The 27,157-nt window shown below is 47.1% G+C and overlaps 1 protein-coding gene across 1 annotated transcript; it reads right to left on the bottom strand.

The window, feature by feature from the left end:
• Positions 1 to 17,916: 17,916 nt before the first annotated feature.
• On the bottom strand, positions 17,917 to 20,689 carry LOC123048863 (tau-cadinol synthase-like). Its single transcript, XM_044471888.1, has 6 exons — positions 20,419 to 20,689; positions 19,234 to 19,606; positions 18,858 to 19,076; positions 18,611 to 18,746; positions 18,281 to 18,529; positions 17,917 to 18,207 (listed from the first exon to the last, which is right to left on the bottom strand). Exons 1-6 carry the CDS (start codon positions 20,672 to 20,674, stop codon positions 17,920 to 17,922), a joined length of 1,521 nt encoding a protein of 506 aa, XP_044327823.1. The 5' UTR covers positions 20,675 to 20,689; the 3' UTR covers positions 17,917 to 17,919.
• Positions 20,690 to 27,157: the final 6,468 nt, after the last annotated feature.

Raw genomic sequence — 27,157 nt, 5'->3', positions numbered from 1 at the left:
GCATAGTCGCTTCCCAAAAACCTATTCGCCTCTCTCCCGTACAGGAACCGGAGAGACGGGGTCTCGGAGACTTGCTCTCACGTCGACCGTGTACGCGGCGGACAGGATGGAGTCACCGGCGGCAGCAGCAGCAAAGGAACGACGGTGGGCGTGCGCGTGAGCAGATGTGATCTGTTCGTGGCGGCTAGGGTTAGGGGGCACCACACACTTATATAGGCGCAACCGCGAGGAGAGACGTGGGCTCGACCCACGTCCGAGTCCGTGACAGCCCACGGCTCGGCTCAATCCCGCAACCCGCGGCGCGTCGTGACGAGGCGTGGCGTGGCGAGGCGGGCGGCGGAGGAGGAGTGCGCGAGGGCGTCATCTCTTCTCAAGCTCCAATAACATGTAGAAGAGAAACCCTTATAAGGAGGTCCAACTCCTCTTTCACTTCCGGGGTGTGACTAAACTTCCCACTCCACCTAGTGCCAATAAACCCACATGGGCCCTTAGTGATTTTTCAGAAATTGCTATACGGGCCTAGAGCCCATCTCAAATTTCAGCAATCCCCCACCAGATCTCGAGGGCCCATTGTGTCCTCTGTTCCAATTGCTGTTTTGATATACCAGTGTTTCAGTGAAGACCTGTTAAGGTTGAGCTTCACCTAGAGCAAGTAGCTACACTCCTTCACAACTGAACAATGGACTATGCCTTGAATTGTCAGTTTGGCGTAAAGAAGTTTCACCACATGTCTTACTAGTACTAGGCTGCCGAAGGCTGACCCCTCGGGTGGAGCATATAAGTCACACTCCTGGCCTATTCATGAGCTTACTAGAGATCACCCCAATCTCATAGACTGTGACCAGCAGTCGGGCTCATATAGGTGTGTTCCTCCAAAGATCGCTCTGTAGGATAGTGATACGTCTCCAACGTATCTATAAATTTTGATTGCTCCATGCTATATTATCTTCTGTTTTGGACATTATTGGGCTTTATTATTCACTTTTATATTATTTTTGGGACTGACCTATTAACCGGAGGCCCAGCCCAGAATTGCTGTTTTTTGCCTATTTCAGAGTTGCGCAGAAAAAGAATATCAAACGGTGTCCAAACGGAATGAAACCTTCGGGAACGTGATTTTCAGAACGAACATGATCCAGAGGACTTGGACCCTACGTCAAGAAATCAAGCAGGAAGCCACGAGGTAGGGGGCGTGCCATCCACCCTCATGGGCCCCACGTTGCTCCACCGACATACTCCTTCCTCCTATATATACCTACGTACCCCCAAATGATCAGATACGGAGCCAAAAACCTAATTCCACCGCCGCAACCTTCTGTACCCACGAGATCCCATCTTGGGGCCTGTTCCGGAGCTCCGCCGGAGGGGGCATCGATCATGGAGGGCTTCTACATCAACACCATAGCCTCTCCGATGAAGTGTGAGTAATTTACCTCAGACCTTCGGGTCCATAGTTATTAGCTAGATGGCTTCTTCTCTCTTTTTGAATCTCAATACAATGTTCTCCCCCTCTCTTGTGGAGATCTATTCGATGTAATATTCTTTTGCGGTGTGTTTGTTGAGACCGATGAAATGTGGGTTTATGATCAAGTTTATCTATGAACAATATTTGAATCTTCTGAATTCTTTTATGTATGATTGGTTATCTTTGCAAGTCTCTTCGAATTATCAGTTTGGTTTGGCCTACTAGATTGATCTTTCTTGCAATGGAAGAAGTGCTTAGCTTTGGGTTCAATCTTGCGGTGTCCTTTCCCAGTGACAGTAGGGGCAGCAAGGCACGTACTGTATTGTTGCCATCGAGGATAACAAGATGTGGTTTTTATCATATTGCATGAATTTATCCCTCTACATCATGTCATCTTACTTAAGGCGTTACTCTGTTCTTATGAACTTAATACTCTAGATGCATGCTGGATAGCGGTCGATGTGTGGAGTAATAGTAGTAGATGCAGGCAGGAGTCGGTCTACTTGTCTCGGACGTGATGCCTATATACATGATCATACCTAGATATTCTCATAACTATGCTCAATTATGTCAATTTCTCAACAGTAATTTGTTCACCCACCGTAAAATACTTATGCTCTTGAGAGAAGCCACTAGTGAAACCTATGGCCCCCGGGTCTATCTTCCATCATATTAATCTTCCAACACTTAGTTATTTCCTTTGCTTTTTATTTTGCTTTTATTTTACTTTGCATCTTTATCACAAAAATACCAAAAATATTATCCTATCATATCTATCAGATCTCACTCTCGTAAGTGACCGTGTAGGGATTGACAACCCCTTATCGCGTTGGTTGCGAGGATTTATTTGTTTGTGTAGGTGCGAGGGACTTGTGTGTAGCCTCCTACTGGATTGATACCTTGGTTCTCAAAAACTGAGGAAAATACTTACGCTACTTTGCTACATCACCCTTTCCTCTTCAAGGGAAAACCAACGCAGTGCTCAAGAGGTAGCAGATAGCATCTTGCTTACATAAGCTTTGGAACACATTAAGACAATAGTCATCCTACCATACATTAACGAGAGTACTGCATCTCCAACGGAGTGGGTTAGTATAGTTACTCTCCTCAGTTCACCACTGGCTTGTTTTCCCAGGTCCTAATTCACGGGATCTCCGATCACATAGGTTGGGTTACTACCATGGCAACTCATGTGGGTCTCATACCCATCTCCCTCGATGCACTATCTATCACAACACGTGATAGCCCTTTTGTAAAGGGATCTGCCAGATTCTTAGCCGTATGGACATAATCCAACGCTATCACTCCGGAGTTTCTTAATTTTCTGACAGCTTTTAATCTCATTCTTATGTGTTTGTTGGACTTCATGTTGTCCTTTGAACTCTTCACCTTGGTGATAACAGTCTGATTGTCACAGTTCATAAGGATAGCCGGAACCGGTTTATCAACCAATGGCAAATCCATCAGAAGATCTCGAAGCCATCCTGCTTCGACACCAGATGTGTCTAATGCTGTCAATTCTGCTTCCATTGTCGATCTCGTTAAGATCGTTTGCTTGCAAGACTTCCAGGAAACAGCGCCACCTCCAAGAGTAAACATATACCCAGTTGTAGCCTTCATCTCATCAGCATCAGAGATCCAATTTGCATCACTATACCCTTCAAGTACCGACGGGTATCCGGTATAGTGAAGTCCATAGTTCATAGTACCTTTCAGATAGCGCATAACTCTCTCAACAACATGCCAATGTACATCACCCGGTTTGGAAATAAACCTGCTAAGTTTGGTCACAGCAAACACGATGTCAGGCCTCGTTGCGCTCGCTAGGTACATTAGTGAACCAATGATTTGAGAGTATATCAATTGATCTTTAGCCATGCCTTGAGACTTTCGAATCAACATGCTAGGATCATATGGTGTTTGAGATGGTGTGCAGTCCGAATATCCAAAACGACTCAACACCTTCTCAACATAGTGGGATTGCAGAAGTGTAATCCCACCCTCATTATCTCTCAGTAGCTTGATGTTCAATATAACATCAGCCACACCAAGGTCTTTCATCTCAAAGTTCTGAGATAGAAACGACTTAACCTCCTCATTGACTTTGAGGTTGGTTCCGAATATCAGTATGTCATCAACATACAAGCACAGTATAACTCCTTCGCCCCCACCATGGCGATAGTATACACATTTTTCAGCTTCATTAACAACGAAGCCAACAGATGTCAGAGTTGTATTAAACTTATCATGCCATTGCTTAGGTGCTTGCTTCAGGCCATATAAAGATTTCAGCAACCCGCACACCTTTCTTTCCTGACCATCTATCACAAAGCCATCTGGCTGTTGCATGTAGATTTCCTCATCCAGCTCACCATTCAGAAAGCCGTCTTAACATCCATCTGGTGGACGAGAAGACCATGCGAGGCCGTCAACGAGAGTAATACTCGAATGGTGGTCAGTCTAGCCACAGGTGAATAAGTATCGAAGAAATCTTCCTCTTCTTTCTGGTCATAACCCTTGGCCACAAGCCTAGCCTTGTACTTTTCAATCGTACCATCGGGCCTAAGCTTCTTTTTGAACACCCACTTACATCCCAATGGTTTGCAACCATAGGGACGCTCAGTGATCTCCCATGCCCCGTTAGCCATGATGGAATCCATCTCGCTACGGACTGCATCCTTCCAGTAGTCAGCTTCTGGAGAGACATACGCTTCTGAAATAGAAGTGGGTGTTGGAAATATGCCCTAGAGGCAATAATAAAATGGTTATTATTGTATTTCCTTGTTCATGATAATTGTCTGTTGTTCATGCTATAATTGTATTAACTAGAAACCGTAATACATGTGTGAATACATAGACCACAACATGTCCCTAGTAAGCCTCTAGTTGACTAGCTCGTTGATCAATAGATGGTTATGGTTTCCTGACCATGGACATTGGATGTCATTGATAACGGGATCACATCATTAGGAGAATGATGTGATGGACAAGACCCAATCCTAAGCATAGCACAAGATCGTGTAGTTCGTTTGCTAGAGCTTTTCTAATGTCAAGTATCATTTCCTTAGACCATGAGATTGTGCAACTCCCGGATACCGTAGGAATGCTTTGGGTGTACCAAACGTCACAACGTAACTGGGTGGCTATAAAGGTGCACTACAGGTATCTCCGAAAGTGTCTGTTGGGTTGGCACGAATCGAGACTGGGATTTGTCACTCCGTATGACGGAGAGGTATCTCTGGGCCCACTCGGTAATGCATCATCATAATGAGCTCAATGTGACTAAGGAGTTAGCCACAGGATCATGCGTTACGGTACAAGTAAAGTGACTTGCCGGTAACGAGATTGAACAAGGTATTGGGATACCGACGATCGAATCTCGGGCAAGTAACGTACCGATTGACAAAGGGAATTGTATACGGGATTGATTGAATCCTCGACATCGTGGTTCATCCGATGAGATCATCGTGGAACATGTGGGAGCCAACATGGGTATCCAGATCCCGCTGTTGGTTATTGACCGGAGAGTCGTCTCGGTCATGTCTGCATGTCTCCCGAACCCGTAGGGTCTACACACTTAAGGTTCGGTGACGCTAGAGTTGTAGAGATATTAGTATGCGGTTAACCGAAAGTTGTTCGGAGTCCCAGATGAGATCCCGGACATCACGAGGAGTTCCGGAATGGTCCGGAGGTAAAGATTTATATATGGGAAGTCCTATTTTGGCCACCGGAAAATGTTCGGGATTTTTCGGTATTGTACCGGGAAGGTTCTAGAAGGTTCCGAAGTGGGGCCCACCTGCATGGGAGGACCCACATGAACGTGGGTAGTGGGAGCCCCACACCCCTGGTCAAGGCGCACCAAGATCCCACCTTAGAAGGAATAAGATCATATCCCGAAGGGATAAGATCAAGATCCCTAAAAAAGGGGGATAACAATCGGTGGGGAAGGGAAATGATGAGATTTCTTTTCCCCACCTTTGCCAACGCCCCAATGGACTTGGAGGGCAAGAAACCAGCCCCCTCCACCCCTATATATAGTGGGGAGGCGCATGGGAGCAGCACCCCAAGCCCTGGCGCCTCCCTCCCTCCCGTGACACCTCTTCCTCCCCGCTTGTGCTTGGTGAAGCCCTGCCGGGATCCCGCTACTTCCACCACCACGCCGTCGTGCTGCTGGATCTCCATCAACTTCTCCTCCCCCCTTGCTGGATCAAGAAGGAGGAGACGTCCCCGCTCCGTACGTGTGTTGAACGCGGAGGTGCCGTCCGTTCGGCGCTAGGATCATCGGTGATTTGGATCATGACGAGTACGACTCCATCAACCCCGTTCTCTTGAACGCTTCCGCTCGCGATCTACAAGGGTATGTAGATGCACTCCTCCCCTCTCGTTGTTAGCATCTCCTAGATTGATCTTGGTGACACGTAGGAAAATTTTGAATTTCTACTACGTTACCCAACAGTGGTATCAGAGCCAGGTCTATGCGTAGATTCTATGCACGAGTAGAACACAAATTAGTTGTGGGCGATGATTTGTTCAATTTGCTTACCGTTACTAGTCTTATCTTGATTCGGCGGCATTGTGGGATGACGCGGCCCGGACCGACCTTACACGTACTCTTACGTGAGACAAGTTCCACCGATTGACATGCACTTGATGCATAAGGTGGCTAGCGGGTGTCTGTCTCTCCCACTTTAGTCGGATCGGATTCGATGAAGAGGGTCCTTAAGAAGGGTAAATAGCAATTGGCATATCACCGTTGTGGCTTTTGCGTAGGTAAGAAACGTTCTTGCTAGAAACCCATAGCAGCCACATAAAACATGCAACAACAATTAGAGGACGTCTAACTTGTTTTTGCAGGGTATGCTATGTGATGTGATATGGCCAAAAGGATGTGATGAGTTATATATGTGATGTATGAGATTGATCATGTTCTTGTAATAGGAATCACGACTTGCATGTCGATGAGTATGACAACCGGCAGGAGCCATATGAGTTGTCTTAATTTATTGTATGACCTGCGTGTCAATGAAAAACGCCATGTAATTACTTTACTTTATTGCTAACCGTTAGCCATAGTAGTAGAAGTAATAGTTGGCGAGACAACTTCATGAAGAGACGATGATGGAGATCATGATGATGGAGATCATGGTGTCATGCCGGTGACGAAGGTGATCATTCTGCGCCTCGAAGATGGAGATCAAAAGGCGCAAGATGATATTGGCCATATCATGTCACTTTATGATTTGCATGTGATGTTTGTCATGTTTACATCTTATTTTCTTAGAACGACGGTAGCATAAATAAGATGATCCCTCACTAAAATTTCAAGAGATGTGTTCCCCCTAACTGTGCACCGTTGCGAAGGTTCGTTGTTTCAAAGCACCACGTGATGATCGGGCATGATAGATTCTAACGTTCGCATACAACGGGTGTTGACGAGCCTAGCATGTACAGACATGGCCTCGGAACACAAGCAAAACACTTAGGTTGACTTGACGAGCCTAGCATGTACAGACATGGCCTCGGAACACAAGAGACCGAAAGGTCGAACATGAGTCGTATAGTAGATACGATCAACATGGAGATGTTCACCGATGATGACTAGTCCGTCTCATGTGATGATCGGACACGGCCTAGTCAATCCGGATCATGTATCACTTAGATGACTAGAGGGATGTCTATCTAAGTGGGAGTTCATTAAATAATCAAATGAACTTAATTATCATGAACATAGTCAAAAGGTCTTTGCAAATAATGTCGTAGCTTACGCTTTAGTTCTACTAAGATATGTTCCTAGAGAAAATTTAGTTGAAAGTTGATAGTAGCAATTATGCGGACTGGGTCCGTAAACTGAGGATTGTCCTCATTGCTGCACAGAAGGCTTATGTCCTTAATGCACCGCTCGGTGTGCTAAACCTCGAGCGTCGTCTGTAGATGTTGCGAAACATTTGACATACACGTTTTGATGACTACATGATAGTTCAGTGTGTGATGCTAACGGTTTAAAATTGTGGCACCAAAGACGGTTTTGAAACGTCGCGGAACATATGAGATGTTCCAAAGACTGAAATTAGGATTTCAGACTAGTGCCCACGTCAAGAGGTATGAGACCTCTGACAAGTTTCTTAAGCCTGCAAACTAAGGGAGAAAAGCTCAATCGTTGAGCATGTGCTCAGATTGTCTGAGTACTCCAATCACTTGAATCGAGTGGGAGTTAATATTCCAGATGAGATAGTGATGGTTCTCCATAGTCACTCCCACCAAGCTATTAGAGCTTCGTGATGAACTATAACATATCAAGGATAGACATGATGATCCTTGAGCAACTCGCGATGTTTGACACCGCGAAAGTAGAAATCAAGTAGGAGCACCAATTGTTGATGGTTAGTAAAACCACTAGTTTCTAGAAGGGCAAGGGCAAGAAGGGATACTTCATGAAACGGCAAATCAGTTGCTGCTCTAGTGAAGAAACCCAAGGTAGAACCCAAACCCGAGACTAAGTGCTTTGTAATGAGGGGAACGGTCACTGAAGCAGAACTACCCTAGATACTTGGTAGATGAGAAGGCTAGTAAGGTCGACAGAAGTATATTGGATATACATTATATGAATGTGTACTTTACTAGTACTCCTAGTAACACCAAGGTATTAGATACCGGTTCGGTTGCTAAGTGTTGGTAACTCGAAATAAAAGGCTACGGAATAAACGGAGACTAGCTAAAGGTGAGATGACGATATGTGTTGGAAGTGTTTCCAAGGTTGATGTGATCAAGCATCGCATGCTCCCTCTACCATCGAGATTGGTGTTAAACCTAAATAATTGTTATTTGGTGTTTACGTTGAGCATAGACATGATTGGATTATGTTTATCGCAATACGGTTATTCATTTAAGGAGAATAATGGTTACTCTGTTTATTTGAATAATACCTTCAATGGTCTTGCACCTAAAATGAATGGTTTATTGAATCTCGATCGTAGTGATACACATGATCATGCCAAAAGATATAAGATAGTAATGATAGTACCACATACTTGTGGCACTGCCATTTGAGTCATATTGGTATAAAACGCATGAAGAAGCTCCATGTTGATGGATCTTTGGACTCACTCGTTTTTGAAAAGATTGAGACATGCGAACCATGTCTATTGGTAGATATGCATGAAGAAACTCCATACAGATGGATCGTTTGGACTCACTTGATTTTGAATCACTTGAGACATGCAAATCATAACACATGGGTAAGATGACTGAAAGGCCTCGTTTTCAGTAAGATGGAACAAGAAAGCAACTTGTTGGAAGTAATACATTTTGATGTGTGCAGTCCAATGAGTGCTGAGGCACGCAGTGGATATCGTTATGTTCTTACTTCACAGATGATTTGAGTAGATGCTGGGTATATTTACTTGATGAAACACAAGTCTGAATTATTGAAAGGTTCAAGTAATTTCAGAGTGAAGTTGAAGATCGTCGTGACAAGAGGATAAAATGTCTGTGATAAGATCGTAGAGATGAATATCTGAGTTACGAGTTTGGCTCACAATTAAGACATTGTGGAAATTGTTTCACAACTAATACTGCCTGGAACACCATAGTGTGATGGTGTGTCCGAACATCATAACTGCACCCTATTGGATATGGTGCATACCATGATGTCTCTTATCGAATTACTGCTATCATTTATGGGCTAGGCATTAGAGACAACCGCATTCACTTTAAATAGGGCACCACGCAATTCCGTTGAGACGACACCGTATGAACTATGGTTTAGAGAAACCTAAGCTGTTGTCTCTTAAAAGTTTGGGGCTGCGACGCTTATGTGAAAAAGTTTCAGGCTGATAAGCTCGAACCCAAAGCGGATAAATGCATCTTCATAGAATACCCAAAACAGTTGGCTATACCTCCTATTTCAGATCTGGAAGCAAAAGTGATTGTTTCTAGAAACGGGTCCTTTCTCGAGGAAAAGTTGCTCTCGAAAGAATTGAGTGGGAGGATGGTGGAGACTTGATGAGGTCATTGAACCGTCACTTCAACTAATGTGTAGCAAGGCACAGGAAGTTGTTCCTGTGGCACCTACACCAATTGAAGTGGAAGCTTATGATAGTGATCATGAAACTTCAGATCAAGTCACTACCAAACCTCATAGGACGACAAGGATGCGTACTACTTCAGAGTGGTACGTAATCCTGTCTTGGAAGTCATGTTGCTAGACAACAATGAACCTACGAGCTATGGAGAAGCGATGGTGGGCCCGGATTCTGATGAATGGCTTGAGGCCATAAAATCCGAGAGGATCCATGTATGAAAACAAAGTATAGACTTTGAAAGAACTACTTGATGGTCGTAAGGCTGTTGGGTACAGATGGATTTTAAAGGGAAGACATACAATGATGGTAAGTGTCACCATTAAGAAAGCTCGACTTGTCGTTAAGATGTTTTCCGGCAAGTTCAAGGAGTTGACTGCGATTGGACTTTCTCACTCGTAGCGATGCTAAGAGTCTGTTAGAATTATATTAGCAGTTACTGCATTATTTATGAAATCTTGCAGATAGGATGTCAAAACATTGTTTCCTCGATGATTTTCTTGAGGAAAGGTTGTATGTGATACACCCAGAAGGTTTTGTCAATCCTGAAAGATGCTAACAAGTATGCAAAGCTCCAGCAATCCTTCTAAGGATTGGAGTAAGCATCTCGGAATTGGAATGAACGCTTTGATGAGATGATCAAAGATTTTGGGTTTATACAAAGTTCATGAGAAACTTGTATTTCCAAAGAAGTGAGTGGGAGCACTATAGAATTTTTGATGAGTATATGTTGTTAACATATTGTTGATCAGAAATGATGTAGAATTTCTGGAAAGCATCCAGGGTTATTTGAAAAGTGTTTTTAATGGAAAACCTGGATTAAGCTCCTTCAACATTGAGCATCAAGATCTATAAGGATAGATCAAAAACGCTTAATAGTACTTTCAAATGAATACATACCGTGACAAGATTTTGAAGGAGTTCAAAATAGATCAGCAAAGAAGGAGTTCTTGGCTGTGTTACAAGGTGTGAGTATTGAGTAAGACTCAAGACCCGACCATGGCAGAAGAAAGAGAAAGGACGAAGGTCGTCCCCTATGCTTTAGACGTAGGCTCTACAATATGCTATGCTGTGTACCGCACCTGAAGTGTGCCTTGCCATGAGTTAGTCAAGGGGTACAATAGTGATCCAGGAAGGGATCACATGACAACGGTCGAACTTATCCTTAGTATCTAGTGGACTAAGGATTTTTCTCGATTATGGAGGTGGAAAGGGGGTTCGTCGTAAAGGGTTACGTCGATGCAAACTTTGACACTAATCCGGATGACTCTGAGTAGTGAACCGGATTCGTATAGTAGAGCAGTTATTTGGAATAGCTCCAAGTAGCGCGTGGTAGCTGCATCTACAAGATGACATAGAGATTTGTAAAGCACACACGGATCTGAATGTTGCAGACCCGTTGACTAAAACCCCTCTCGTAAGCATAACATGATCAAACCCTAGAACTCATTGAGTGTTAATCACATGGTGATGTGAACTAGATTATTGACTCTAGTAAACTCTTGGGTATTAGTCACATGGCGATGTGAACTTTGAGTGTTAATCACATGGTGATGTGAACTAGATTATTGACTCTAGTGCAAGTGGGAGACTGTTGGAAATATGCCCTAGAGGCAATAATAAAATGGTTATTATTGAATTTCCTTGTTCATGATAATTGTCTGTTGTTCATGCTATAATTGTATTAACTGGAAACCGTAATACATGTGTGAATACATAGACCACAACATGTCCCTAGTAAGCCTCTAGTTGACTAGCTCGTTGATCAATAGATGGTTATGGTTTCCTGACCATGGACATTAGATGTCATTGATAACGGGATCACATCATTAGGAGAATGATGTGATGGACAAGACCCAATCCTAAGCATAGCACAAGATCGTGTAGTTCGTTTGCTAGAGCTTTTCTAATGTCAAGTATCATTTCCTTAGACCATGAGATTGTGCAACTCCCGGATACCGTAGGAATGCTTTGGGTGTACCAAACGTCACAACGTAACTGGGTGGCTATAAAGGTGCACTACAGGTATCTCCGAAAGTGTCTGTTGGGTTGGCACAAATCGAGACTGGGATTTGTCACTCCGTATGATGGAGAGGTATCTCTGGGCCCACTCGGTAATGCATCATCATAATGAGCTCAATGTGACTAAGGAGTTAGCCACGGGATCATGCGTTACGGTACGAGTAAAGTGACTTGCCGGTAACGAGATTGAACAAGGTATTGGGATACCGACGATCGAATCTCGGGCAAGTAACGTACCGATTGACAAAGGGAATTGTATACGGGATTGATTGAATCCTCGACATCGTGGTTCATCCGATGAGATCATCGTGGAACATGTGGGAGCCAACATGGGTATCCAGATACCACTGTTGGTTATTGACCGGAGAGTTGTCTCGGTCATGTCTGCATGTCTCCCGAACCCGTAGGGTCTACACACTTAAGGTTCGGTGATGCTAGAGTTGTAGAGATATTAGTATGCGGTTAACCGAAAGTTGTTCGGAGTCCCGGATGAGATCCCGGACGCCACGAGGAGTTCCGGAATGGTCCGGAGGTAAAGATTTATATATGGGAAGTCCTATTTTGGCCACCGGAAAATGTTCGGGATTTTTCGGTATTGTACCGGGAAGGTTCTAGAAGGTTCCAAAGTGGGGCCCACCTGCATGGGAGGACCCACATGAATGTGGGTAGTGGGGGAAAGCCCCACACCCCTGGTCAAGGCGCACCAAGATCCCACCTTAGAAGGAATAAGATCATATCCCGAAGGGATAAGATCAAGATCCCTAAAAAAAGGGGATAACAATCGGTGGGGAAGGGAAATGATGGGATTTCTTTTCCCCACCTTTTCCAACGCCCCAATGGACTTGGAGGGCAAGAAACCAGCCCCCTCCACCCCTATATATAGTGGGGAGGCGCATGGGAGCAGCACCCCAAGCCCTGGCGCCTCCCTCCCTCCCGTGACACCTCTTCCTCCCCGCTTGCGCTTGGCGAAGCCCTGCCGGGATCCCGCTACTTCCACCACCACACCGTCGTGCTGCTGGATCTCCATCAACTTCTCCTCCCCCCTTGCTGGATCAAGAAGGAGGAGACGTCCCCGCTCCGTACGTGTGTTGAATGCGGAGGTGCCGTCCGTTCGGCGCTAGGATCATCGGTGATTTGGATCACGACGAGTACGACTCCATCAACCCCGTTCTCTTGAACGCTTCCGCTCGCGATCTACAAGGGTATGTAGATGCACTCCTCCCCTCTCGTTGTTAGCATCTCCTAGATTAATCTTGGTGACACGTAGGAAAATTTGAATTTCTACTACGTTACCCAACAGTGGGAGTATCATCCGCGAGGTACACGAAGAAATCATCACCAAAGGTCTTTGCAGTCCTTTGTCTCTTGCCCCTACCAAGGGTTTCCTCGTCATCCTCCTCAGGATTTTCATCATGTGTTTGTTCATAATAATCCATAGGAATGGCAGGCTCAGGAGTCTCCTCAGATTCCTGTCTTGAAGTGCTTTGCATATCTCTCATAGAAAAAATATTCTCAAAGAATGTAGCATCCCTAGACTCCATAATTGTACCGACCTTCTGGTCAGGTACCTCAGATTTCGCTACTAGAAATCTATAGCCAACGATGTTCTTAGCGTAGCCCAAATTAACGCAGTCCACAGTCTTTGGTCCAAGCTTACGCTTTTTGGGGATCGGCACATTGACTTTCGCCAAACAGCCCCAAGTACGCAAGTACGAGAGTGTTGTCCTTCTCTTTGCCCATTTCTCATAGGGAGTGATCTCATTATCCTTTGTCGGAACTTTATTCAGGACATGACATGCCTCCAATATAGCCTCCCCCCACCACGCCTTGGATAAACCCGATGTATCTAACATGGCGTTAACCAAATCAGTTAGAGTACGGTTTTCCTCTCGGCAACCCCGTTTGACTTGGGTGAATAGGGAGGCGTCCTCTCATGAATAATGCTGTGTTCCACACAGAAGGAATCAAACTCACTCGAGAAATACTCTCCACCACGATCTGACCGGACTCGTTTAATTTTCTTTTCAAGTTGATTCTCAACTTCTGCCTTATAGATTTTAAAGTAGTGTAGAGCCTCATCTTTAGTATTTAACAGATACACATAGCAATATCTAGTGAAATCATCTATCAATGTCATGAAGTATTTCTTTCCACCTTTAGTCAACACACGATTCATCTCACAAAGATCAGAATGTATGAGTTCTAATGGTGCCAAGTGTCTCTCCTCCGCGGCCTTGTGAGGCTTGTGAGGTTGCTTAGCTTGCACACATGAAAGGCACTTAGAACCTTTGGCTAAAGTGAAACTCGGGATTAAATCCAACTTGGCTAGCCGCGTCATAACATTGAAACTAATGTGACAAAGACATGTATGCCAAACTTCAGATTCATTGACATTCGAATGAATGTGGTTCACGACTTTATTACAAAAATCTGCGAGGGAAAGGCGGAACATCCCTCCGCTCTCATAACCTTTTCCAACAAAGAGTCCATATTTCGTAACAACTAATTTATTAGACTCGAAAACCAACTTAAACTCTTCTCTACATAGAAGGGAGCCACTAATGAGGTTCTTCTTGATGGCGGGGACATGCTGCACGTTCTTCAGCTGCACGATCCTTCCCGAAGTAAACTTGAGATCGACCATGCCAACACCATGAACAGAAGCACTCGCGCCATTCCCCATCAATACAGACCCATGGCCTGTGACCTGGTAAGAAGTGAACAATGAAATGTCAGCACACACATGAACACCTGCACCTGTGTTCACCCACCAATCGGTGGGCTGAAACACTGAAAAAACAGTAAATAAATTACCGTACCCAGATGCACCATTCTCATTGTTGCCCACAATCATGTTGACGGACTTGGAGTCCTGTCCTAGCTTCTTGTACTTGTTTGGGCACTTGTTGGCCCAATGTTCAACCGAACCACAAGTAAAGCAGCCCTCACCCTTCTTGTTCTTCTTGAAGGTCTTCTTACCCTTTTTCTTAAAGTCGGTATTGTGTTGGACACCGTTCTTTCCCTTGGGCTTGTGAGAGTTGAAGTTCTTCTGGTTCACCATGTTGGCGACAGAAGTCCCTTCGGCCCCTTTTCGTGCGAGTCTTTTGCACTCAAATTCTGCTCAACACTCAGATGGCCAATGACATCCTCCACAGAGAATTCACGCCTCTGATGTTTCAGAGTGGTGGCAAAGTTCCTCCAGGAATTAGGGAGCTTAGTGATTATGCAGCCCGCGACAAACTTGCCCGGTAACTCGCACTTAAGAAGCTCAAGCTCCTTAACAATGCATATTATCTCATGAGCCTGCTCCAATACAGGACGGTTTTCAACCATCTTGTAATCGTGGAACTGCTCTATAATATACATCTCGCTCCCAGCATCGGCGGCCCCGAACTTAGATTCGAGCGTCTCCCACAAGTCCTTGGCGACATGCACATGTAAATATGCGTCGACCAGTTTATCTCCGATCACGCTAAGAACTGCTCCGAGAAACACAACGGTGGCCTCCTTGAACGCCTTCTCCTGTTCAGGAGCAATCGTTCCCGTGGAGACACCGGTGACCAGAACACGTTCATAGCCGTGAGCCATAACGCGGTCTTAGTCTGCCAACGCATAAAGTACGTACCGGTAAACTTATCCGGTTTCAATGCAGTGGCAAAGCCACTTGCCTAAAAATTCCTACACATAATAGGTTTTTGGATTGTTGAGTAAATAGGCAATTTCTCGATTAAATTAATCCACGAGTAAATCACTAGCATGGCATTGACACAAATAAACGCATACTGATATTCAGTCAAGCAAGCACATACTACGCTAAGTGCAGAAAGATCTACGTATAACGCTAGTATGGCTAAAACAGAAAACAGTAAGAGCGGGATAAACGAGTTATACCCTTCCGTAGGCCATGCAGAGGGCTGCGGCGTTGGTGGCAGCAGCGGAGTCCTCGGCGGCCTTCTTGTCGGCTTCAGCTTTCTCGGCGGCGGCACGTTCGGCGTCGGTGGACATGGTGATGATGAGGGCGACGCGGACGTAGTGGAAGTAGACGAACAACGAGCAGTCGCTTCCCAAAAACCTATTCGCCTCTCTCCCGTACAGGAACCGGAGAGATGGGGTTTCGGAGACCTGCTCTCCCGTCGACCGTGTACGCGGCGGACTTGATGGAGTCACCGGCGGCAGCAGCAGCAAAGGAACGCCGGTGGGCATGCGCGTGAGCAGATTTGATCTGTTCGTGGCGGCTAGGGTTAGGGGGCACCGCACACTTATATAGGCGCAGCCGCGAGGAGAGACGTGGGCTCGACCCATGTCCGAGTCCGTAACAGCCCACGATCCGACATCTCAGATCGTGGCCCAGCTGTCAGAGAACTCTCCGTTAGTGATTGGCAAAAATAAGCGCGTATGTGTGAGCTCGGCTCGGCTCAATCCCGCAACCCGCGACCAGGCGGGCGGCGGAGGAGGAGTGCGCGAGGGCCTCATCTCTTCTCAAGCTCCAATAGCATATAGAAGAGAAACCTTATAAAAAGGTCCAACTTCTCTTCCACTTTCGGAGTGGGACTAAACTTCCTACTCCATCCAGTGCCAATAAACCCAAATGGGCCCTTAGAGATTTTTCAGAAATTGTTATATAGGCCTAGAGCCCATTTTAGATTTCAGCATTTTGCATCCATTGACGTGCGGAACCTCTCTGACATATTAATTAAAGCTAGTACAAAGTTGAGTCACTTATTTTGGAACGGAGGGACTACTTAGAAACATACATGTCTTTAGAATTTGTCATACATACATTTCATTTGTGACCTTTTCCAGCACCATCGACTTGGAAGAGGACCGTCCTTCTCCAAGGTCTCTACTGACGCACGAAGTCCGTGTAAATTTCCTTGAGTTCTCTCTGTACCACGGCTTGATCCGTCGCTGTTTCCGTACCTAATCCACAGTGAGGTATTCGGACATGTCGCAAGCGCTAAAATACAGTGGCCGAGAGAACTCGTGCACAGTAGTGACGATGATGAAAACAACCGAGCCTCCTGTCAACACGTGGAGTCAGTTCTTTGTCTCACACATGCGTGCAGACCTCTTCGATCTCTCCTGCCTCACATGCCTACACTATAGAAACACGTTGGTTCATATCCCCTTGCCTACTTGTTGGCTGGCAAAAATCACTGTTCTGACCTGTGATTGAAATCAATTCATAAACTGAACTATTGACGAAAACAATTCGCTCCGCTGACCCCTTTTGTGTAGCCCCGATAGCCAGGCGCCACACTATGCTGTGCAGTGTCTGACTAACAGGCGCTGCTCGTCTGGTTAGCGTCGCACCCCGGATTGTTCGAAAATTGCTAGCTCTCAGGTGTTGCAACTGACTTGGAAATTTTCAGGCAGCCTGGGGTGTGACGCTGGCCAGGCGTGTAGCGCCTGTCAGTCAGGCGCTGCATAATGTAGTGTGGCGCCTGGCTGTCGGGTGTTACATGAAAGGGTCAGCGAAGCGATTTTTTTTCGCCAACAGTTCAGTTTGTGAATTGATTTCGACCACATGTCATATTTATCGTTTTTGCCCTTGTTTGCATGTACTGATACGGCGACTGACATGGAAGGACCATCTCAAGCCTATCAGGGGGAAGCCAGCACGACTGATGGCTCCCCAAATCTACAACCTGACACACGGGGAAAGCTGATAGCATTAACGACTACAAGGGGACCGAAGAACAGAATAGCTACCTCTTAGCACTTGCGTGTGCACCTCTCATTCCTCTCAAACCATTGATTCACCCTTATTCTGAGTGATTCTTGTATCGGATCTGTGTTGTCATCTAGTGTATCGCCGGGGAATTTCAATTGTCTGACACTTTTCTTTTGGTTGCATTGGTGGAACAGTCCGACCTAACAACGATGTGTTAGGTTTCTTGTATCCCTCCTTGATCTGCCTCCACCATACCATTTCTAGGTCGCTTGGTTCTCTATTTGCATTATTCAGGTTAGGCAGCGTCATGTGATGTGATGCAAACAACGTTGCTGAGCAAGATAAAAGGGTATTCTCGCCTTTCTGAGAAATAATAATGTAAATTGGCACACTTGAAATCTATGCTCTTCAAGGACTCATGCCCCGTAAAGAAAAAGCACTCCATTGCGGTAGATGGAGTTCTTTTTGTAAAATGATAAATTAATAAGATAACTAGATAAGTATAAAACATAGAGACACACAATTATATCTGATACCATCCAACAATATGAATGCAATAACTTATTTATCATATTTATTTATAGGGATAAAGACAATGCACAAGCTCCAATTAACACGTCATGGTGCACAGTGGCATCTATACTAAAGATAAACTGCCTCAAAACCTATACTATTAGAGCCTACATGGGAATGGTTTCAACAAAAAGGCTCTCAACGGTATCCTTAAGATGGATGTTGAAGGTATATGCATCTTTCTCAGCATAGAATAATGGCATGCTATTAGCAAACTTAATAATCCTCCGCACCACCGGGAGCTGTGCGTGATGTTGAAAGAGAGCTTGATTTAGAGTTTTCCATTCATCTTCTAGCAGTGAAAGGATCTTGGAAAGGGCAACCACACTTGTGACCCTATGCTCAACCATGTAACACTCTATAGAGGTTGCCATATCTCCCTTGGCCTTCCCGCCCTGCATGTTTATATTATAACAGTAATTAGATATATTTGTAGTTTGGCCTGAATAAGAAGATGAAAGAGTATACTTTAAATGCAGCAATGTCATCCATTAGACGTGCTATCTTCCCGCATGATATGGCGACATTAGGGTAACCAGCTGCCCACTCAAATGATTCCCTCGTCACTAGATCACCCATGCCAACCATCAAACCTATACATAATGCTAGTGATCCTATGGACATGGCAGATAAACTCATGTGATCTTTGAAGCTTGGCTTGTGATTCTCGTGTAACCATTCAGCTTCTCGGAGATAATAAGCTGATAGATCTTGAAACTACACAGAAGAAAATAAATTAGATACAAAGCCAGCAATATATAGAATGATAGTAATGATATAGGGCACATGGTGGTGTACCGCTTTCTGGGCATAGGCAACATGGTAGGTGTCACGAATGACCACTTCACGCTTATATTTTTTAAATATCCTCAACAATTCAATATAGAATCTTTGAAGGTAGTTGGGTAGAAGAGAAGTGGCACTCTCATCCCATCTACATGTTGAATTACATTGCATGAAAATAAGTCGATGAAAAATTAAATAGAAATTGATTGTATGTTAGTTCTTGATACATGGATGTAAATCAAATCCAAATTTAACAAACCTTTGTATGGCCGCATTTAGCAATCGACATTCCTCTATGGTGGCATGGGAATCATATGTGTCATCCATCAGGGAAATAAGCATCAATTGCTTGGTAAGAAATATTCTGGACAATGCAAAATCTTTCTCATGGTATACCGCATAACACCAAATGTAACCCTCGACTAGACGGTCCCGAGCATAGTTTAGCCCGACATATCCGTAAAGATCGCGCCACCACCTACAATACTTTGATTAGTCCAGGTAAAATAGATTTGTCGTAATACATCACGTGACGAACAATGTCCAAACTATATATGTGTAGGATACAACATGTGAAGGGCACGTTTTATATTGATTCCATCTTCATTGTGTAGTTGAGTACGACGAAGACATACTTAGTGAGATATTTGAGTTCCTTCAAGTGGACATGTTGTAGAAGGTTAAAATCCAGCTTCGCTAGCTCCAATAGAGTTGGGTTATGTCCTTCCTCGTGCTTATACTCAGAGATATAACGCAGTGTTTCCATCCTCTTAAACGTCCTTGACAATGGCATGTGAAGGGCACATTTGACTTGCTCGGCTAAAGGGGAATTGAGAGTGTCCCTCATCAATTTAAGATGATGCCTTGCAAAAGAGATAGCTTCTTCCAGTGATGGCTCACCATGAATGAGAAGATGAGCTGCGTTGTATAGACATAAAAGTCCCTTCGGGTCATTAGTAATATCTTCCCTAAAGCTCCCATCTTCATTTTTAAATTTATCGAAAACATCTGCAAGACAAATATTGGCGAGACATTGTTCAAACAACTCATGCCATTTTATAGTTAGTAATGTAAGCTCAGGGTTACCCTAGTGGAGAACAATATAGTTCTATGATTTGTGAATATTCGTGCCTTGTATTTATTTATTTATAAATAGATACTTCATACATACGTGAAGACACCCAAAGACCATGCTCCCTAAGCAAGCCAAACCGAAGGGCAACCTGATGGAGGCTAGGGCTACTGAATTCATCCTCAAAAATTTGACTTAACGTGGTATCAACATGTTTCTTAAAGTGATGACCTATTCCGAGACGTTGGACAGTGTCCAATAAATTTATTCTTTCCACCGTGCAGTTGCAACTCTTAAACAACATGTCGACGTCCATTTGTCTGACCTCTGCACACATGCACGAATGCATTGATTAGCTGGGGCAAACCAAAGGGGACAATACATACCTGAAAAGTAATAGGCATGCCATTTGTGACGACTAATGTTTTTATACTCCCTTTGATCTATGTTAATTGTTGCTGATTTAGTACAAAGTTTAAAATATAAGTAGTGACAATTAATATCCATAGGAGAGAATATTACATTTTTAGAACTTTATGTCTATTAATATACCATATATGCATATAAACAGTAATGTCAAAAAAATTCTAAGTTGAGAGAATAGCTTCTAATATTGCAATGAAACAAATATCTTGGTTAGTGATGTTCATCTCAAACCATAATGATGAGGAAGAAAGCAAATTATATGAATACGTGGGAGTAGTTTATGCCTGCAGTGGTTTTGGCTCGTAGTTGAGGAAGTAGTCACCCCACAGAAAGGGCTCATAGCTTGATAACATCTTCGGAGCAGCGCCATCATAGTTCTCATCTACTGTTTCGTGTTCAATACTAGAGGGTGGTGTAGCTTTCGCTGCCGCAGGTGATGCTTGGACATGGGGGATGCAGGGGAGAGGCGATGCTTGGAGAGGGAGACGAGAAGAGTAGTTTCCACCCGTTGCGATGGCAGATGTGAAGGAGGGGCTGCTAAAGAGGATTGGCAGCGTTGGCATCAAACTCACTGCCATCCTGTAATGAATTTCGCGTAGTTGTGACTTGTGACCTAGGAAGCACCGTGGTACCCAGGTTTTATAAGAGCATCCACATCCATGGAGCTTTTATATAGGAAGGATGTTATGTACGTCTAACCTCCACACCTCTCAATGGATTGCTCAGCTCATGAATCCTCATCCACACCAGGCTCTTACGTGCATGTAGCAGGTCGTTGTCGTGCATCCTGGCCTGCGTAACCGAACGTGTTTATTTTTGCTGGTTGTGTGAGGCGAAGCTGCTCTTGCTGAGCGCTAATAGTTTGTACTGTAATTGGCAGGCAATCAATCTTTTAAACACGGGGGCATGCGTATCCACACCATATCCATCATGTCGCTTACAACATGCATATATAATGGTGATAGTTTGTTCTCTGTAGCAGAACGAAATTTGAAAAAGGGATAGCATCTGAGCCCCCGTGTCGTCCCCTCCGTGGGCGATTCGGGCGGCGGCGCGCGCCTCCCTCCCCTTGCCTCCTCCCCGCCCTCTCAGACCCTCACCGCTGGCCGGAGCCCCCGGGGCAATGCCCCTCGCCGTGGCCGGCGGCGGGCCCCTTTTTCTCCGCTGCTCGGGGATGGCCGATGCGGGGCGACCTATCCAGGTGGTGGCGCCGGACGGGCGCAGGGCTCGGCGGCACGGCGGCGGCGGCGTCCTCGCGGCGGGCAAGCGGCAATGCGGTGGCCCTGGGATTGACGGTGGTGGCCATCTCCTCCGTCAGAGGTGGTCGGCCTGAGGCTGGATGGTCGGACCTCGAGATCCGTCAACTAGTCTCGCCTGCGAGTCGGGGAGACATAGTTGCCGGTGAAAATCGAGCCGACGGCGGGCGATGGCGGCGTTCTGCGCCGTTACCTTGATGAAGGCATCTTCGTGTAACTATTGTCCACCCACTCGTGCTGCTCCGGGAGAAACCCTAGGATCTGGTCTTCCAGATCAAACGACGGCGGCACTGTGGTGTCGTTTTTCTTTTGGGAGCATCGTTGGTGGAGCAACCCTGGAAGACACAGGCAGGAGGTGGAGCGGCTTCGTCTTGCACGGAGCTTCGGTGAAGATGTCAAGTCATGCCTGGCCGACAGGTGCTATGTCGTGTCATGCCTGTTCGGCAGGTGCTACGATGAGTGTAGGGCGGTGGCGCCGTGGTGGCGTCGACGGATGGCCGGGTTGGCAAGTATGATGCAGATCTCTCTCTTGAAGATGAGTTAGCGGTTCGACGATGATGACGGCTTCTAAAACGTGTGCATGTGGTGTACACTTTAGGTATGCTGCACACCTGCACCGTGTGTTGCTTCCGGTACGTTATGTGGATGGATCGGCGACGACACCGGTTTTAGATATGGCCACATTATCGAGTTTGTAGGTATGAGTGATGGCTTCGAGTGGTTTGATGTATATTCTTGTCAGACATTTGTTGAATAATTCATGAAAATAGTCGTACGCATCGATTGATGCATAGGCCCAGGGTTTTAACCTCCTTAAAAAAATGCATATATATAATAAAATCCCAGATGATTTTCCGACGTTAGCTTTAATCCGGACGGGGTTGCCGTCAACACTTCTGGTGGGGGATAGACCTCGCGAGACAATATCCGATGGAAATCATGTTGCAATGAAAACTTCATGTACATCATGTTTGAAAATTATTAAAGAATACAGTATGTTAAGACATCTCAAACGTTGGTCGCGTCCATGGACGCGGTCACACTTCATATTTGTGCTATTCATCCGAGTACCTCATATTTTATTTTGTTTTTGAAAAGGAGGAAGACCCCCAGCCTTTGCATCTGAGCGATGCATGCAATCACTTTATTAATTATTCACAAAAGACCTTACAAAGGAATACAACAATAAGTTTGAAGCCACCATCTAGGCAACATCTATCGCTACTCCTATCCAGTTGATAAAGGGATGCTGATAGTCCGGGCGTAATGCCACAGACCTCGCAGCCAAGCCTAACATCTAAGACCTGAGACCCCAACCTAGCCACTTGCCGGGTTTGGGGCACACACCGGTCCGGCGCGCTCTCAGAGGCCGCTGCCGCCAACTACCACCGCTTCATCTTCAGAGCTGTACTAACGCATCAACCTTGCTCAGTCTAGCTGTCGTCGACGCCACCACGGCGCCCAACGGCACCACCTCCCTACGCGCAAACAGCTGAGCACGTCGCGGTCGCCACCGATGCACCTCAGCACCATGCTGCCAAGTACCACCAGCCGGCACAACTTGAAGTCTTTGGAAGATCTGTCATGCGTAGCACCTGCCGACTAGGCATGACATAGCGTAGTACCTGTCGGTCAGGCATGACGTGACATCTCCACCGAAGCTCCGTGCAAGACGAAGCCGCTCCACCTCCTGCCTCTGACTTCCAGCGCTGCTCCACAAACGATGCTCCCAAGAGAGAAACGGCACCGCAATGCCGCTACATCCGATCTGGAACACCAGATCCTAGGGTTTCCCCCGGAGCAGCACGAGTGAGTCGACAGTAGTTACACGACGATGCCTTCATCAAGGTAACGGCGTAGAACACTGCCATCGCCTGCCGTCGGCTCGGTTTTCACCGGCAACAATGTCTCCCCAACTCGCAGCCGGGACTAGATGATGGATCTCGAGATCCGATCACCAAGCCTCTGGCCGGCCACCTCCGACGAAGAAGAGGACCACCACCACTGGCTACCGGCCAGAACAGATCTGCCAGAGGTGCCGCCGAGCAGTCCACCATGCCCTCGACGCCGTCGCCAATCTAAAACCAGATGACGTGCCGCTGAAGACCGCATCGCGCCGCCGCCCGATCCAGGCCAGCTGACGCAGGCAGCCGCACGTGGCCCGAGGCACAGCCGACCACCGCCGCCGTCGTCGAAGCCATCGCCGCCGCTTCTAGATCGGCCGCACCTCCACGCGCGTTGGGGCCCTGCCACCCCTGAGACGCGGGAGGGAAGAGGGGCCGCCGTCACCACAGTCGGCCTCCGGGCGCAGGCCGGCGGTGTCCTCCGGCAGCGGCGGGAGGTAGGGAGGAAGATGAGTTAGGCTCCGGCGGCGGCTAGGGTTGGGGTGCCACCCGAGTCGCCCGAGGGGCGGGGGGGGGGCGACGCGGGGATTAATCAGTATCGTGTGAGTACCTCATATTTCATGCCCTAGATCCATTAAAACCATGCAAAAGAAATCCTACGTACTACGCACATCACGCTAGCCTAACTACGCTTCGTCATCTGAGCTGTTCACGACATCGGTGTCGGGCGCCGGGTAGATGGGCGCGTAGGAGGGCTCCTCCTCCTCCTCCTCCTCAATCATATACACGAGCATCTCGTCGACGTTCGCGGCGTGCTCCACCTCCACCTCATGCAGACGACGGCGGTTGGCCTCCGCCTCCAATTCCGACCGGAGGGAATCGAGGATCACCTGCTGCTCCGCCTGCAGATCCACGTCTCCAGCGTCCCACGTCCTCCTCCTGCCCCGCGTCCTCCCCGTCCTCCTCCACCTCCTCCCCGCCCCCTCCACCTCGTCATGATTTGAGAGACAAACTACCTTTAACGGACACTGTGTTCTAAAATTGCCCTCTGGGTAAAAACGAACCACCACATCATTGTTGCATTCACGACGATCGACGTACGGAGCATCTTTAACATAGAAAGTGACATACATGTGTTTGGCATTTAACATCGCCTAGTCTGACCGGTAACTTGAGAGTGAGCTCGATCCGCCGACTCGCCGCCTAATCGACTGGTCACTTGACGTGGGACATCTCAAACGTAGAAATTTCATGGAGTTGTCATGTATCACGGCTCGATCTGCTGCCTAATCGACTGGTCACTCGACAGTGAGATCTTCTGGGCAAGCGCCAAGACGCGGGCAGGGTCGCAAAGCGCTAAACGTACAGTGGCCGAGAACTTGCGCACGATAGTGACGATGAAGACAGCTGAGCCTCAGTGTAACACATGGAGTCCCTGGTGTCGTGGTTCTAAGTCTGACAGTAAAATGGAGGGTAGGAATGTAGAGGCAAGATCCTAGCTATGGAGAAGCTGTACGCACAGGTTTTACGAGTTCAGGCCCTTCTCGGAGGAAGTAACAGCCCTACGTCTCGGAGCCCGGAGGCGGTCGACTGGATTATATGCGTGTGTGTGTTACAGGGGGTCTGAACCCTTGTCTTAGAGGAGGGGGTGGCTTATATAGAGTGTGCCAGGACTCCAACTCCCCTCCGTTACACAGGATTCAATGTACATAAAGTGAGAGCGTTACAGGTAACGTCAATAATAAAGTGCTATAAATGATCATTAAGTCTATGAGTAAACGTCCGACCGTTGTTGCGCGGAGTGGCTTTAGGTCTTCTGCATGTCGAGTGGTTGAATGGTCGAGTGACCTAAATAAGGAGGGATCTCCGAGTGAATGGTAGGTTGAGTGGATAACACTCGACACCTTTGTTGAGCCCTCTTTATTTGCTCTTTGAACTTCTTTGCTTCTAGGACAAGGACCTTAGGTAGGACGTATAGGTCATGCCTATTACCCTACCCTAGGTCTATGTCCTCATCATTAGCCCCCGAATGGATTGAGGTCCGAGTGAAAAGAAGGTTGAAGTTGATCTTGCTTTGACTCTTGCCTTTCTCAAGAATTCATCTCTGAACGGAGGCTAGTGTTGGTACTTCGGCTTCGTTTCAGTTGCCTTGATCGATTCATGAATTGCCGATTGGTTTTTACAACATCACCCGCCGAGTGTTGTCTTTGACGCGAAATCTTTGGCGTGATCGGTTGCAGAGGATCCCGGATTTCGCGGGATTCGAAATTTCGGTGAAAGCGCGCCAGGCGGAGCGTGCCGTGGTAAGCGGAGTGGTTAAACAGGGCGTTTCGATTTCTGCGCCACCTTTTTCGCCACGTACTCTGTGTGCGACTATTGCGGGATTTGACAGGATTGCCCGGACCCACGCGTCAGCCACTCGGAAGTGGGCCTTTAAAAGCGGCGAGGCCGAGGTGTCTGCACTGTGCGTGCCCATTCTCCTTCTTCTTCCTCTCGCTCTTTCACCCCATCCGACTTCTCCACTCTCGACGCCTCCGCTCTGCCGCCATGGGGAAGGAGAAAACGGCGGCGCTGGAGCACGCGAAGAAGGCGACGGGGGTGGCGAAAGGCAAGAAGACGAATCGGGGATCTTCATCGCGCTCGGGGCTGCCGCGGGGTTGGATCCAGGGAGATTGGATCCGTTCCTCGCTTCAGCAGGAGGACTTGGATGATATGGCCGAGTTAGGGCTGATCGTCCATGGGTCCGCGCGGCTGCCGGAGGGGGAAACGGAGCCACAACCGCAACCGGGTGAGTGTGTTCTGCTTGCCACCCATGTCGACCGCGGTTTCTCGCTTCCTCCACACCCCTTCTTTCGAGGTTTCTTGAATTTCTTCGGGGCTCAACTCCATCATTTCACTCCCAACACCATCACATACCTTGCCGCATTCGTGTCCATGTGCGAGAATTTTTTGGGGTGTCGACCGCACTGGGGTCTTTTCAAGCACATTTTCACCATCCGCTCCCAAACAGTGAAGAAAGCGAACTCGAACGACGAGAAAACCCATGTTATCCAGATGTGTGGGGGTCTGGGTATTCAGAAGAGGAAGAGGAGTTCCTTCCCTTCGATGACTCTTCCTGAGTCGGTCAGGGGCTGGCAGTCGACCTGGTTCTATTGCCAGGATATCGCGACCCCAGGCCATTCGACTGGACTTCCCCCTTTCTCTCTTGATCGTGTTCAAACTCCATCTTCGTTGAAAGTGACCGCCGCGGAGAAGCCGGAGATGGGCATGTTGGTCGAGAGAGTAGTTCAACTGATCAACCAAGGTGTCACCGGCATGGATCTGCTGGAGGTGTTCCTCAGTTGACGCATTCAACCACTCCAAGCTCGTGACCACTCCATGTGGATGTACTCCGGGGCTGGTGATACCGCTCGGGTTCATCCGGAGGAGGTGGAGGCCAAAACAGTGGCCGAGTGGCTGAGGGGCATCACCGGGAACAAGGACAACCCCAGGGGTGCCAGGAGGGTCAAACCTTTCAGCGAAAGCAACCAGCCAGACAAGGTTTGGCCACTACACTCGATTGAATTTGGATGTGTTTTCTGACTGTTTGTTGATCCGACTGATTTCCACTCGGCTCCTTGTTTTCTAGATTTATACAGAGATGTATTCAATGCCCAATGGCGAGCAAGCTCTGGAGCAGGACCATGAAGGCGAGGACAGCGCGGAGGAGAGCGGCGAGTGGGAGTCACCAGCCGACGGTGATGAAGTGAGAGCGATGAGTCGGATGACGAGGAGGTAGCCGACTCACCACCTCGTTCCGAACATCGATCCAAGCAGCACCATGATCCCGCGGGCAGGCGCGGCAAGGCTGTGGCCTCGAGCGCTCCATCTCAAAAGCGCGCTCGGTCTTCGACTCCAGAATTGGCTGAGAAGGTCACCAAGCAGCCCAAGATCAATCCTTCGAAGGCTCGGAAGACCCTGC

This window comes from Triticum aestivum, chromosome 2D (genome assembly GCF_018294505.1).
Source record: "Triticum aestivum cultivar Chinese Spring chromosome 2D, IWGSC CS RefSeq v2.1, whole genome shotgun sequence".
NCBI lineage: Eukaryota > Viridiplantae > Streptophyta > Magnoliopsida > Poales > Poaceae > Triticum > Triticum aestivum.
This window is presented reverse-complemented; position numbering and strand designations above follow the sequence as displayed.

Bases quoted from the DNA above. Each gene is read 5' to 3' on its own strand.
- LOC123048863 (XM_044471888.1), bottom strand. From the start codon at position 20,674: ATGGCAGTGAGTTTGATGCCAACGCTGCCAATCCTCTTTAGCAGCCCC. The intron at 19,077-19,233 runs GTATGTCTTCGT...AAAGTATTGTAG, and splicing joins GAACTCAAATATCTCACTAA to GTGGTGGCGCGATCTTTACG. The intron at 18,208-18,280 runs GTATACTCTTTC...ATAAACATGCAG, and splicing joins ATGACATTGCTGCATTTAAA to GGCGGGAAGGCCAAGGGAGA.